The sequence below is a fragment of the Netta rufina genome (assembly GCF_964035555.1).
Source record: "Netta rufina genome assembly, chromosome: 1".
Taxonomy (NCBI): domain Eukaryota; kingdom Metazoa; phylum Chordata; class Aves; order Anseriformes; family Anatidae; genus Netta; species Netta rufina.
The window spans coordinates 23,899,419-23,913,018 of record NC_140123.1 but is presented as its reverse complement, the minus strand read 5'-3'; the positions used below and the strand labels follow the sequence as shown (position 1 = coordinate 23,913,018).

General features: G+C 43.6%; 2 protein-coding genes across 3 annotated transcripts in view; one reads left to right on the top strand and one right to left on the bottom strand.

The window, feature by feature from the left end:
- Positions 1-3,063, top strand: part of STARD13 (StAR related lipid transfer domain containing 13) — a 221,867-nt gene extending 218,804 nt beyond the window's left edge. For both annotated transcript variants that reach the window (XM_084304217.1, XM_084304218.1), the window contains one exon: positions 200-3,063. In XM_084304217.1, the coding sequence (XP_084160343.1) occupies positions 200-317 (118 nt within the window). In that variant the 3' untranslated portion in view covers positions 318-3,063. The remainder of the gene's footprint in view (positions 1-199) is intronic.
- A 9,897-nt stretch (positions 3,064-12,960) lies between these two features.
- KL (klotho) overlaps positions 12,961-13,600 on the bottom strand; it is a gene marked incomplete at both ends in the record, with an annotated part of 68,394 nt that continues 67,754 nt past the window's right edge. Inside the window, one exon of the mRNA XM_084283046.1 lies at positions 12,961-13,298. Coding sequence (XP_084139172.1) covers positions 12,961-13,298 — 338 coding nt within the window. The remainder of the gene's footprint in view (positions 13,299-13,600) is intronic.

Sequence of the window (13,600 nt, the reverse complement as noted above, 5' to 3'; positions counted from 1 at the left end):
AATGTGATCATAGAAATAAAATCTGGTTGTTTGATTACTGCAAAGGAGCACTGCAGAGTATGCTTACAATGACAAGTATTCATATTCCCCAACAACACCACAGGCAGCAGGGAGTAGGGGGCATGGCAAGCCCATTCCTGTGGAGCATAGTTCGTGAGTATTTGAATTTCTCAATAACTGTGTCTTTCCATTTCTTCAGAGGACATTCCCCAGAGTGGTACAACAAAGGCTTTGGACATCTGTGTGCAGCAGAAGTTGCCAGGATCAGAAACTCATTTCAGCCTCTGATTGCCGAGGGACCAGAAACAAAAATCTGAGGAAGTGTTCCTGGAAATGTGGACGTGTAAATCAGGGTATGGCCAGAGAACAGGAAGACAGAAAGCAAAGACCTTATTTAAGTTACAGAAGGCTGACCAGACCTGGGTCTGTACAAAGGAGAAAAAGGAATTTTATAGGAAAGTTCTTTTATTCTGGAGACTTCACCTCCCACATCCCTTCTGTATTAATTTCAGTTATTGAAGTAGATCTTTCCTCAAAGAGCTTTTATCTTTATTACTTTGAAATCAGACTATTGCCATTACTTGTGTGTTACATAACTCTGGTATTTAAAGGCTTCTGAGAAGCATATTTTAATTGTAAATAAATTATGTACAGTATGTATATATTTATCTATATTATATCTATATATAAGTATATGTATAAATTAATTATTTTGTATATAACTCAGTGCTTTGTAGAGGAAATCACTTGCATCAGTTGGACCTTAAATGAATCCATCACTTGTTTCTTAGTGTGTCACTGCTACATAAGCTGTTTGCTATTATCACAGGGCTACCAGACATAATCCGTGTGATAACAGAAGCGTCTGTTCTCGAATTTGTTTTGTGTTTGTGTGCTACGAGAAGGTACCTAGAAATAGATGTAGGAGGAATTAAAAGAGCTAAGGAGGAGAGAGGTTGTTGTATGTTTAAAAATAATGAGGAGAGGATCCGTTTCACCAAATAAAATATGTGGAAATGTAACAGATAGACATTTTGAAGGCTGTTTATATTCAGCTGCAGAAAGCCTGCGACTGTTAGCACAAGATATCATCGAAAACTTTCCTATTGCCTTAATTAATGGTGTATCTGCCACTAGAGAACCTCACTATTTGCAGTGTTCAAAGTATCTGCTTTTTCTTAAAAAGTACAAGATAATGCCATGTGTACTGAGGTGTCTGAAATCAGACTGCTAAGTTACTAAGCTGTAAATCTTTTGTTTAGCATTTTGTCTAGGCTCTGAGTAAGCGTTTCTGTCTTGTTCTTTCCTTCTTCCATAGAGACGGCTAATTATTAAGAAGCTCCAAAGCAGATTTTCCACATCCAATGGACACAAAGATGTGCAGATGAATAAATACCATGCCTTTTAATACTCATACTATAAAAGTAACTGAACTTTTTAAAGCTTTTAAACACATCTCAGAGATTTAAAAGATTAAATGCAGGATATGCTAGGGAAGATCGCTTTTATAGTAACAGCAAGCATTTTTGTATTATATTGCACTGATCTGCATGATCCTGCCTCTGTATGCATTGGTCGGAGCAGGATCAGCCCTGACTATGAGGAGTAGGAGCCATTTAAGCCTGTTATATCATTTCATTTTCAGGGACCTATTATTTTGCTAATGGAAGAATGCTTTAAAAGTAATAATAAGGATTTGTTGATGTTACCATTGAGGCAGGGTTCTCTTTTTTTTTTAACTAACCTAAGATCAAAAGTGATATTACATCTATGATTCAATAAGAATGTACAAGCCTGTTAATACTGTTCTTCATTAATCGCATGTGTTCACTTTGACTTTATTTATTGCTGCATAAACCAGCCAAGTCATTCATAGCCAGTGTGTTAGCTCAGTCCTTCCAACAAAATCCACTGAGAGTTAGTATGAGGTCAATTAAACGTGGGAGACATTTCCTACATATGAAGCTACAGTCTTGCACCCTGATCCAGTAAATGGTGAAGTCTTCCCGTGCAGTGGCTCTGCCAGTGCTTTGAATCTGCCCTGAGAAGAGGAGCTGTGGGTGGACTATTGCTGCTAAAGCACAGCCCAACGCACCATCGTGCACATACATGAGGGCTGTGCTGGTGGTGGAGACCCCATCATCTGAGGAAAAGAGCCCGTAGGAGCTTGGGGTAGACCGGGGCAGGCTGACCCAGCACGGTGCCATTGTAGAGCAGCAAGACCCTGAAAAAGTTACTGTCATCTCCCCCCTTGTGAGCTGCTCTTCTCTTTCTCTCTGTCTCACCTGTGTTTCGTTGTGCGACTCATAGGATCAGGGAGGCGGGTTGGCTGTGAGCTCCTGTGTTGAGTTTATGGCCAACATTAGATGCAACATACAACCATCGGGTGGTTTAAAGTATTAAGAGACAGTGAGTGCTCACACCCTGCATGTCCATAATGAGGTCCGGGTGCTCCCCAGGTGGCAGTCCACCACTACTGCCCATATCTCACCTTCCTGGGAGTGAACAGTGGCTCTCGGGGTGCCGGGTCAAGGCCAGTCCCCCACTGCCATTGGAACCACAATCCCAAGACGCTTCTTCCCAGTAATGCCTGTAGCCGTGGCAGCAGGCTTCATGACGGCTGTTTTCCAAAACAGGAGCAATTAGACCACTGCTGCTACATTAGTTTGCATAAATGAATACAATAGTGCCTCAGTATTAATGGACAGAGATTCTCTGGCATTGGGAATGGCAATTGTCTGACACTAAGCAATTTCTTAAGGAAATGAAGGGAAAACCCGGACAGTGGTTTTACCCTGTCTGAAAACTCAGCTGGAAGGGCCCCTCTGCCACCTGCTACAGTTAGCAAGGTAGGTTTGTCCTCCTACCATTGCAAAAGCTCTGTCGTGTGCTTCCAGCATCTCTAAGCCATGTATCAATGAAATACATTTTCATTAAAATGCGCATTATGCCATGTCTACCATTCAGCTACCACAGTATTTTTTATTGTTATGTTGCCATTGAGAATACATTATGATGATTACATTTTTAAATGTTATATTCATATCAATACCTCATATTTTTACCTCATCTGTTGGTATCAGTCATTAGTTGTAAATAAATAATTGCAGAGTTGAATAAATTTGCATACACTAAAGAATCAAATTTCCTTTATGTGTTTATTTCATCCGCTGGCTAAGGACCCAAACACGGTACACTTAAGCTGTTCCTTCCTTTATTACCACCTGCTGTACACTAATCTGATCTCATATGAGACTTCAATAACTGTTTTAGGCTCAAAATGATATTGTTATCTATTATGATTATCCTATATTGTCCCAAAGTATCCCAGAACTTCATGGCAAAGATATGTAAGGGGAAAGTACTTTCCAAAGAAGCCATTAGGCTGCCTAGAGAAAGGTAAACTCAAGCCTGCAACAGTACTTAGGCTCCTGACTCTCATGAATTCAGCCATCAATAATCAATAATCGGTGTCTAGGTTTATGAGAGTGACCGTGGAGCTGGGATGCTGAATGTTGGGTTCACGTTTTCTGACATTAGCTGTCTCAAATCCACCAAGCCGCTGCAAAAGAGAAAAAAAATGCAACAACAGAACAGTGATTCTTGTGGTTTGTCTTACATGTATCAACGGATGGAATTAATTTCCCTTCAGATGAGCCTGTATCTCTCCAACTCTCTATTGAATTATTGAAAGAAAAGGAGTCTCGGCAAACAGGATACAGAGGAGGAAGTCAGCAATGAGATCATCTAGGAGGGAATGTCTGTATGTACCACTGTTCAGGGAAAGCTAATTATTATAATTTGGACTGAAAGAAAACACTTCTTTCCAGTTCTCTGCCATGATAGAGATAAGCAGCTGTGTAAGTCTTCTTTATTGCAAAAAAAATAAAGTACAGCATGTGATGTTCTCTCATTCCCAGCTCTCCTTCCATCCACCTGTAGTAATGTCAGGGTAAATAAACCATCCAAACCCTAACTGCACTGATGTTCAGCTCCTGGTGTGTGCAGCCTTTACAACATTGACTTCTCAGGCATCCATCCTCCTTATAACCTCTTGCAGAAGACAGAAACAAGGCGTACCTCTGTCTGACACACTTGCTCTGCAGAATCAGCATCAGCCTTGGAAGATCTTGGCATGCCTAAGAAACACTGCTCTTTGAAGCGGCAGGTAATTGTTAGAGAAGAGCACGGACTGAACATACTGAAATGACTGTGAGATGAAAATGTTGAAAGAAATACAGAAAAGACTGCTGGAGACTGAAAATCAAGTAGGAGAGGATGAAAAATGATACTGTCACTTTAGTTCAGTAGTGACATGGGAGAACCAGGGAGAGAATGCATATTTGCAAGACAGAGAGCGGTACTTAAATGGCACGGACCACTCGTTCTTTAGCATGGATTTAGCATGGATTTAGCATGGGCTTGTCATATCCTCCTTGTCAGGTGTGGGACTGTTACAGCTGCACCAGGGCTTCATTGGGATGGGTGCTAGGCCAGGCAGATCCTGTTAAAATCTCATCACAGTGTGCCAGGACTGAGATACGAGACATCAAACCCCAGATTCAGAAAAAAAGTGTCTGTTCAGACTTTGCTAAAATGTACAAATGTAAATTTTGAGGCATCTAGTTCCCATACACACAATATCATGGTCACCCAGCTACGGTATGTAGAAGCAAAGACGTTTGCCCAAAGACATAATGGATGCTGAGCAGATACACACAGCACTTTGCAGCTGTAGACTGTCCTGCTTCAGTGTGCAAGAAACTGAGCTCAGCAAACACACCGGTGTTTGGAAATGAAGGGCTAACACTGAGCTGAGAGATGTCTGGGTCAACAAGTAAACAAGAAGGAAAACAAGTACGTTGCAGATAACCATTTGCCCATCTTTTTTAGGTTTCACGCACTTCCCAGATACCCTCCCTAATCCACAAAACACCCCAGACACCAGAAACTTTATGTTTCTAATGAAGGCATTTCTAGCATTTTTTTGTTATAAAAACATGGGTTCTTACCTCCTTCCATCCCTTGATTCTGAACTGAAGATAACTAACCTGCTACCCTACAACTGACCTCTCGCCAGTAGTTATTTTCCTCTGCTCCCTTCTGCTGTCTGCGCCCAGCTCTAGAGCCCCATGTGCACCACAGCAGGCGAGATGAGGAGGCTAATGGTCTGCACACCATGGACTGCTCTTTACCTTGAGCAGAGACTTGAACCGCAGCATGCATTTGGTTGGCACCAATTTGCAAGGAGACAGGATGGGGTCCAGGTTGTGACTGCACTTTAACGAGAAAATGCCTCGGTCTACGGCAGCCTCTTCTGCGCCAGCAGGAAACCGCCCTGCTTGGAGAGAGCAGCTGCACGGAGCTTCGCTGACGCGCCAGCGAAAGGCTCACAGCTTATTTCTTAATCAAAATGCTCAGTTTTGCGAAAGGGCACTAGGGAAACTCAAGCTAAAACTGCACATTCTGCTCTTTCCTTCTCACCTGCTTGTAGCAGCTCTGAGACAGTCATGTGGCCGAAATACAGAGCCAGCACTTGCTACAGGGAGGATTTGCTACAGCTTGCAATTTATGGGTAAAAATGATCCACATGGCCATCTGCCCCTCCCCACACCATGTCTGGCCCTCTCCGGAGCCTTGCTGGAAGTACTCCTTTTGCTTGAGAGGCCGCCTATCGAGTTACTATTTATTTATTTTTTTAATTAAATGAATGTGGGAACCGCAGGTGGCCAACCAGGCAGCAGTAACCCTATCGGCAGCATCTGCTGGCCAGCAGCGCCCCGCGGCGTGTGTGGGACAGATGCGAGCTGGGTGCCTGCAGGCAGCCTGACCCCAAACACCCCAAACCTGAGCTGAGCAGCAGCCCAGGCCTGACCAGCTCCACCACCCCACCCCACCTCACCAGCTCCACCTGGGCTTGGTCTTCATGGCAGTAGAAGCTTCATAGACCAGAAGCACCAGAGGTGGTTTGGCTTGACCACATGCGGTGACTCCTGTTTTTTCCCCAATCTCCTTCAGTTTTGAGATGTGCCCTGGGGCCAGCTGAAAGCAGGGAGCTGATTCACCCACCCCCAGCACCCAGTAGTGTCGGCTGTCCCCAACCAGCACAAGCCAAAAGCCCACCACCATCGTGAGGGCAGGCCTCTGGTTTCATGGCTGCCCCAGTGTCCTGCCCAGTGCTGGCCCGCTCCTCAGGGTTGGGCCTATAAGGATAAATTGTGATATTTTAGCTCTTTAGCCTGGATTTCTCTATCCCCAAAGAGTCATCTTCACCTCCCTTTCTTCCATGCTTAGGGAGGAGTCTGTATTTGAGGCATGGAGGGATGAGATCTGCTGCTGAGGCTGCGTCACCACAGGGTTGTTGGCCATGCCCATGCATGGGTCACACCAGCAGCTCCCTCCATTGGGTGCCATTTCAGAGACATTTCAGAGCCAGCTCTTGGCTGTCCACCTTCTCTGCTTACCCCAAGACTGCTGAGATACAAGAATCATCTTGAGTGGGGTTTACTCCCTGGCCATGCTGATGCCAAACTGGCTTTTTGTCTTCTTGATCTTCCCTTGTCTCATGGCATTCTCTCAGCACTTGGAAGAGTCGCTGGGACACTTGTAAATCACAGAGCAATGGCACCCATCTCACTGCTGACATCACCAGGACAGCAATGGAAAAGTCTGTGCCTATTATCAATGCAAATAAAAATAATTGCTGCAAATAATGAACAATTAAATGGGTGTCACTGGGCTAAGCCAAAATGTTACACTGTGGCCTCCTTGGCCTCCCAGGGTTTCTTGCCTTGGGCAACCTTTTTCAGCAATCACTTGTATTTATCAAAGAGATACAGTTATTGCACTTGGGTTTTTTGAATAATTGAGTAATTTAATCTTTTAAGTGCCTCTGAGATCACTTGTTGTAATTAAAGACAGAAGATGAATGGCTGAAGTATAAGAGCACTGGAGGACTTTAGGAATGAATGTGTCCTTGACTGTGTCTCCTGTGCATTTATATAATGAGTATCCAGCATTAATATGACTATATAGATAAGAGAAAATAATAATAGCTTGGTTGCGTTATTTTTTCTTCCAGCCCTATAATAACACGTTACCAGCTGGAGCAATGTGTCAGCACCCTGTCACGACCAAGCAGGAGCAACCATGTGCTGTGTAGTGCACGACCTCGCAGCCTCCCAGTCCAAAACACAGGGAAAGACAATATCCGCTCACATGTCCTGCAGCAACGTAGCTGATAAATGAGTTACAAATGTGTATAAAATCCACAGATTTCCATTCAAGGTGGACTTAAAGTCTCAGCTAGCACTGAAAGAGGCAACTGCAACACTGGCAGCTTACTTTATGAGCATTTATTTTTTCAGCTTTTGGGAATAAGAACTGTTTGATCCTAGTGGAGAGAGGAAAGGGGAATGGTTGCTGCAAAGTAGTAACTATCCACAAAAAAATCCATAAGACCTGTAAACAGCATTTTATCTGCCAAATAAACTATACGCCCTGGCATATCTATGCCATGCCTTGGTATTTAGCCACCCATTTTACAGCCCAGAAATGAATAAACTGTTGCCCAAGGAGGCAGCAGGGGCTGGTGGAGGAGCTGAAGCCAGCACTGCTGCATTCCCCATGTGGTGCCAAGCATGGGGATTGTGCCAGGCCCAGGCTGTGGTCCCTCCAGTGGGCTCTCATGGCCAACAGGTCTGCAGCAGCTGCAGCCCCCTCCTCAGCTCCCCTCCCTGTCCCGGCAGGCCCCACAATGCCCTCCAGCATGTGCTATTGCTTCTGCCAGTCTACAAAACTTTGTCACCTCATAAAACTTTACGGTGCAGGTAGTTTTATACCATTGCACCTCTTGAACTAAACACTTGGCCAATTCGTGGCTCCCTCCAGCGGGAGGAAAAAAAAAAAAGAAAAAAAAAAAAAGAAAGAAAAAAAAAGGCAGATTTCTGTGGTCAGGTGTTTAATTTGTGGAGCCTGGAAGGCAGAATAAACCAAACCACACCAGCTCTTTTCTCAGGCTCTTCTCAGCTAGCATCATAGTAAGATGTGTTTTTGGCTCTGGAGGGTGCTCAGCCCCAGGCTTGCACTGGGGCATTTGAGGCTTCTCCAGCTCCTGCCAGCCAAGCAGGTGGGACCAAGGAGATTTTGCTGCATTCCTCTCCTTCCCAGCAAGGACCAATGCCATGAAAAATCAGTTACAAGCACATTATACATCACAGGTTAGGGGGGAAGGGCTAAGACTCATTCCCCTCCCTGCCAAATAAGAAACTACCCAAAGTCTTTTGTGTTACTGACTCTCATCTTTTGCAAAGGAAGAAATTATTTATACTAATAAAGGTAGAAACTAACCCAACCTGAAGGGAATTTGCAGCATTAAAGAAAACACCATACCTGCAATCACCGCTGTGCTGCTCAGCATGCCAGTGACACTGATCACCTCTCCTACCCACCACTGTCCAGTTTCCCCAGGAGCACATTTGGGTGAGATCAGGAGAGCCAGGGCTGAATAATGGTGCTTCGCCATGCTGTGTTGTGAGCAGCTCTTGATACAAGGAAAAGGCTTTTGACCTACAGTAAGATTCATCACATAGAAGGTAAATTTATTAAAGGACAAATGTGACAGAGGCAGGCATTTCTCAGGTTAAATCCTCTGTTTAAATTATATTGTTTGAGCAAAGAATACCCAAAGTCCCACGGCCCATCAGGGGCTACACAGACATTGTCTTCCCAGCTCTCAGGGCGAGGAACTCACACATTTTCTTGTGCCTTTGGCTTTTCTGTCTTGCTTTGTTAATATTTTCCCTGGCTTCTTTCTGCTTCTCTGGCCCTTTTGCCACTCCTTCCCAAACACACAAAGAGTGCAAATAATAGCCAGCAAAATGTCAGCGCCCAGAAGCATCTTGACTGCAGGCTGCTGTTATTTCAACTTTCTGGTTTCTTAATGAATTTGATTTTCTCAGAACTGCGCGATAGAGAATGTTTTTGTTCAGCTCACTATACAAAAAAAAGCCTCTGATATGCCGGACTCTGCCACTTTGATCTCACCTTATTATTCCTTCTTTTTTTCAGTCTCCTAAAAAGAGGGGGCTGAGCCGGCCAGCACCAGCATTAGCCTTGTAGCAGTTGGCAAAGAGTGGTTTGGCAATCTGAGAGCAGCGCATGGCAGAGGGGAAGAGCTTTCCCCCTTCCTTTCCTTGCCTTTGCTTCACTGCTTTGCATGAGGGAGGGAGGAGCAAGACTGGACTTCAGCTGAGGCTGAATTCTAGCACCGAAACTGACCTCTTCACCCTTCATAAGGACTGAACAGAACTGTCCCATTAATTAGCCTTTTCCCTTTCTGCTCCCACTTCCTCTTACAGTGGCACATACTTTCCTTAGGATGCTCAGCACAGATGCCCCAAACTGCCTGCTCAGTGCCACAATTCCTTCAAGGCTCTGAGTGACCCTGCTGGAACAGAAGAGCTGTGAAGTTTATTGCAGGGTTACTGGGGAATAAACTATCGCAACAAAACACTTTTATATTTGTATGGTTGCTTCCATGGGTTTTTTACTAGTTAAAGTCATTGTAAAATAATAATAATAATAAAAAGTCGAAGAACCAAAACCCCTCCAAGTCCCAGTGATTTGGCTCTGCTGGAAAAACCTCTGTGTAGACACAGGCCCCAGCAGTCTCCTGCAACAGTTGCAGCTATTTATGTGGCACTGGAAAAACAAACAGCAACAGGAGCTCCACGTGGAGTTATCACAAAAGCCTCTCCTAAGGTACCCTGCAGGAAAACTGGACAGATTGAAAATTAAGAGCAGTCTGCAACTTGTTATGTACAATATCTTTATTTCATTTCTAAGATTGTTATAAAAACAACACAAAATTCATTCTTGCGTTTAGCGAAGATCCCTCTGCTAGTCACTGTACAGTCTCTGAGAAAGAGAAGCTTTGCATTCATGTCACAAAAAATATTTTGAATAAAAATACCTGTATTTTTTTTTTTTATTATTATTTTACAACACATTTAATCTGGAGCATTGAGAAAAATGGCAACATTTCGCTTTAGGAAATACAAAAACGTAGCACATGTGGTATAGGGCACCTTACCATCCACCACTATGTGCAGCCTCCTGCTACTCCACAGCAAGTAAGCACAGTCCCCTCCCAAGCTGCCTCTGCAGCCTGGGCATGGTGTCCCCTCTGTGGAAAGTCTCTGCTGCTGCTGGTGTTTTGCTTTAGATACACAGATGGCCAAGGGAAGTGCCAGATCGTTTGTATCGACTGAAGGAAGTGCCCCAGGGCCTCAGCCGGATCATGGGAGGCAGTGGCTGGGCCTGTCTGCATGAGCACACCACAGCTCTCCTTGGCCAGGTGCCTGATCCTTGCCTCTTCCAGGTCTTTTTTCCTGTTAGTACTGGGTGTGCTTTTTAAGAAAATTGATGAGAAATATGTACACTGTCCCCCAGTTACCTAAAATCAAGCAGATTCCTGAAGCCAGCCCATCAGACCAGCCTGAATTTTCCCTGGCCCATTGCTGTACAGTTCACTCACCAAGTCACACATGGCCTCTCATGTGCCACACCACAGGCAGGCTGCTTAGGACAATGCTTCAGCAATTCCCATGGCCAGGCCAAGTGCTCTGCAGAGGTATCTAAAACCTCTCCTCAAGGGAAGAGCACCAAAGGCTGTGTTATTTCTATGGGCCACGGCACCATTAGAGGATGTGATCACACAGCTTCGTAGCAGCAAATCCCAATTTACCTACAAATTTGATATCCAGCTGGTGCCATCTGCCTGTCGGTGGTTACATATCACCTAGCCTGCAGTGTCTCCTTCTTGCTAGGACTGCTGGTTTCATGCATTGTGCTGTGACCAGCCCATTACACAGCACACCACCACGACTTGCAGGATGGTAAATTGGCAGGAAAGCATCCAGGCACAGCCCGAGCACCCACCAGCACAGCACCCATCCTGTCCTGTGCTTGCTCGGCCAACGTCCACCAAACAGACACAGATGCCCAGCTCCTCCAAAACAGCAGGCCTGAACTCATTTTATTTTACCAGCAACAAAATAATTAAAACACACACATACACATATAACATGGAAGTTATGCATGACCTGGCTACAGCTTATATTAAATGAGTGACACTTCTTGTTATGGATTTTGAAAGCGTATGACACAATGGAGCAAACGTATTCGCGAGGTGATTCATTGTCATGACATGGAGAAAGCCATTTGGCATTTCATACATTTTGGGAGAGCTATTTCATTGCAATCCACATTGCACCAGGCAGCAATGCATAAATATACAGCAGCTTAAAATTTCCTCTTCTTCTGGAAGTCCTATCAGTCTATAATTTTTTTATGTATATTTTTAATACTTTATGACTTACCATAAATTTTTCACCTTAATCTTGATATCAAAATATATATTAGTGCAAAGAGATACCATTTTAAGGCTGGAACTAGAGGAAAAATATATTAATCATTGTGATAACATACTAATTCTTTTCTATTTCTACAGATCGTTTAAGAAAAAATATAATCTTCAGTTACAAATGAAAATCATATTTCATACATAAGTTTTAATTTACAGCACAGAATCACAGAACCATAGAATATTCAGGTTGGAAGGAACCTAAGGAGGTCATTTAGTCATCTGCTAGTCATCTAGGAGATAAACATCACATTTAATACCGTGTAATCAGCTTTGTAGATAAATAATTCTTAATTAACACAGAGCACATTTCCTTTAAAATATTCTTTCCAGTGACTGACATTATTCACATGGCAATAAAAATACAATTACAGCTGAAGGCAATGCAGGCCTAGAGTTAGAGAGTGGAGAAAAATGACCACAGTGCTTTTACACCATGGACACTCCTAATGCAGTGATTCACAAGGCAAGCAAAATAACACAGGGTCTTCTCCCATTGTCTATCTCTATTTCTACTAATAAATGCTGTTACTAATAAATGATGTTGCTAATGTTTTGCTAACTTCAGTTCAGTAATACTTTATTGCAATGAAATGTTGTCAGGGCCAGATCCTGTTGCTCAAAGAAAAAACATTCAGCAAAACCAGAAGATACCCAAGGAATATGGAAGTACATTTCAGAAGCAACAGCTCCAAGACCTCAGACCCCAGCAAAAGCAGCAATAAAGTGCCAGATTATTACACTGAAATGTTGGGTTTTAAAATCTCTTTCAGCACAACTTCTGTGCAGAGAAACCCTTCGCACCTCTTCCCATCAGATGGCACAATCCCTGCCATCCCAGGACACATTCCTGCTTCCTTCCCTGCTGAAAACACAGATCCTTGACATAAGATTCCCCAGCTAGATCTTCAGGTCCTACGCAGCTGTCAGGTCAGCACTGAGATATGCTCTGAAGAATGAAGCCAGGACAGCAAGGTTGTGTGGCAGCAGCAAAAACATGAAGTTGGGGAATGTGAATCCCAGCAACCTGAGTCTCTGCTTTGTGCAATTCTCCCCCAACTCTGCTCAGCCATGTGCCTTGCTCCAGTCAGGTGTTGGCTCTGATCACTTAACATCAGCATTAAACCCTAATTTGGAAACATATCATATTGTTTCTCCTCAATCTTTTTTCGGACAATTTGACATTTCAGGCTCTTCCACCACTCCATGTCTTCAAACTACACTTACAAAACTCAGTAAAGGAAGAACAAGGAAGGGAAAGCATCTGCTAAACCAAAGGTCCCAGGAAAAGCTGTGAGATAACTCCAACCACAGGAATTAAAGGCAGGTCACAGACCAAATGTACTAAACCACAGAAAATGATTTCTGGAAGCCATACACTAACCATCTCTTCTCTGTGCCACTGTCCTGAAGCACCAGGCAGTGTACGTGCCTTCCTAGTGCTGTAGCAGCCACAATATTTTGCACTCTTATTTCAGATTTCCCAAGAGGATGCAAGAAAATGGGTACCGGGTAATGTATGCAAAGGGGCAGCTCTATTTATACCGTCTTTCTACCCTCTTGGAATAGTAAGTAATGAAGAATATAGTAACGATAAAAGCAACAAATATGAAAGAGATGAAGGCTAACAATGATTTTCTGGTTCGGAAAAAGTGGCATTCAGTACACAAGGCAATCTCTTCTGGGCACAGCACCTCGGGAGTGTCAGGACCAGGAAACCCATTCTTGTCAATTATTTCTCTGTAATGTTCCATCGAAGGCTTTGGCTGATATTGATTTGCAACATAACCGTAGAGACCATATTTAGGAGCAGTCCTGTCATTAAAAGAATAGACAAAATATCCTTGCAGGTTGACATTATCCAAGGCGTAAGCTGCAAAAGAAAACAAATAAATGAGTAAATGTCACTTTGGCATTCAAAAGCAGTATCATATGCCAGTACATGCAGCAGGGGCAGGGAGATGTTAAAACTAGATCTGTAGTGCTCTTCTTAAAAATAAGGTAATCTACATGTACATCCGTGCAAGCTTTGTCATAAAAAGAGTTCATCAGCCACTGCCAGACAGTGTGATCTGTGAGTATCCTGTAATTTATTTCCTTATACTCGGTAAACACAGCTGTGAACGCATGACTGTGTTTAATGATCAGCATGGAGCCTACTGTGAAAATATGGGT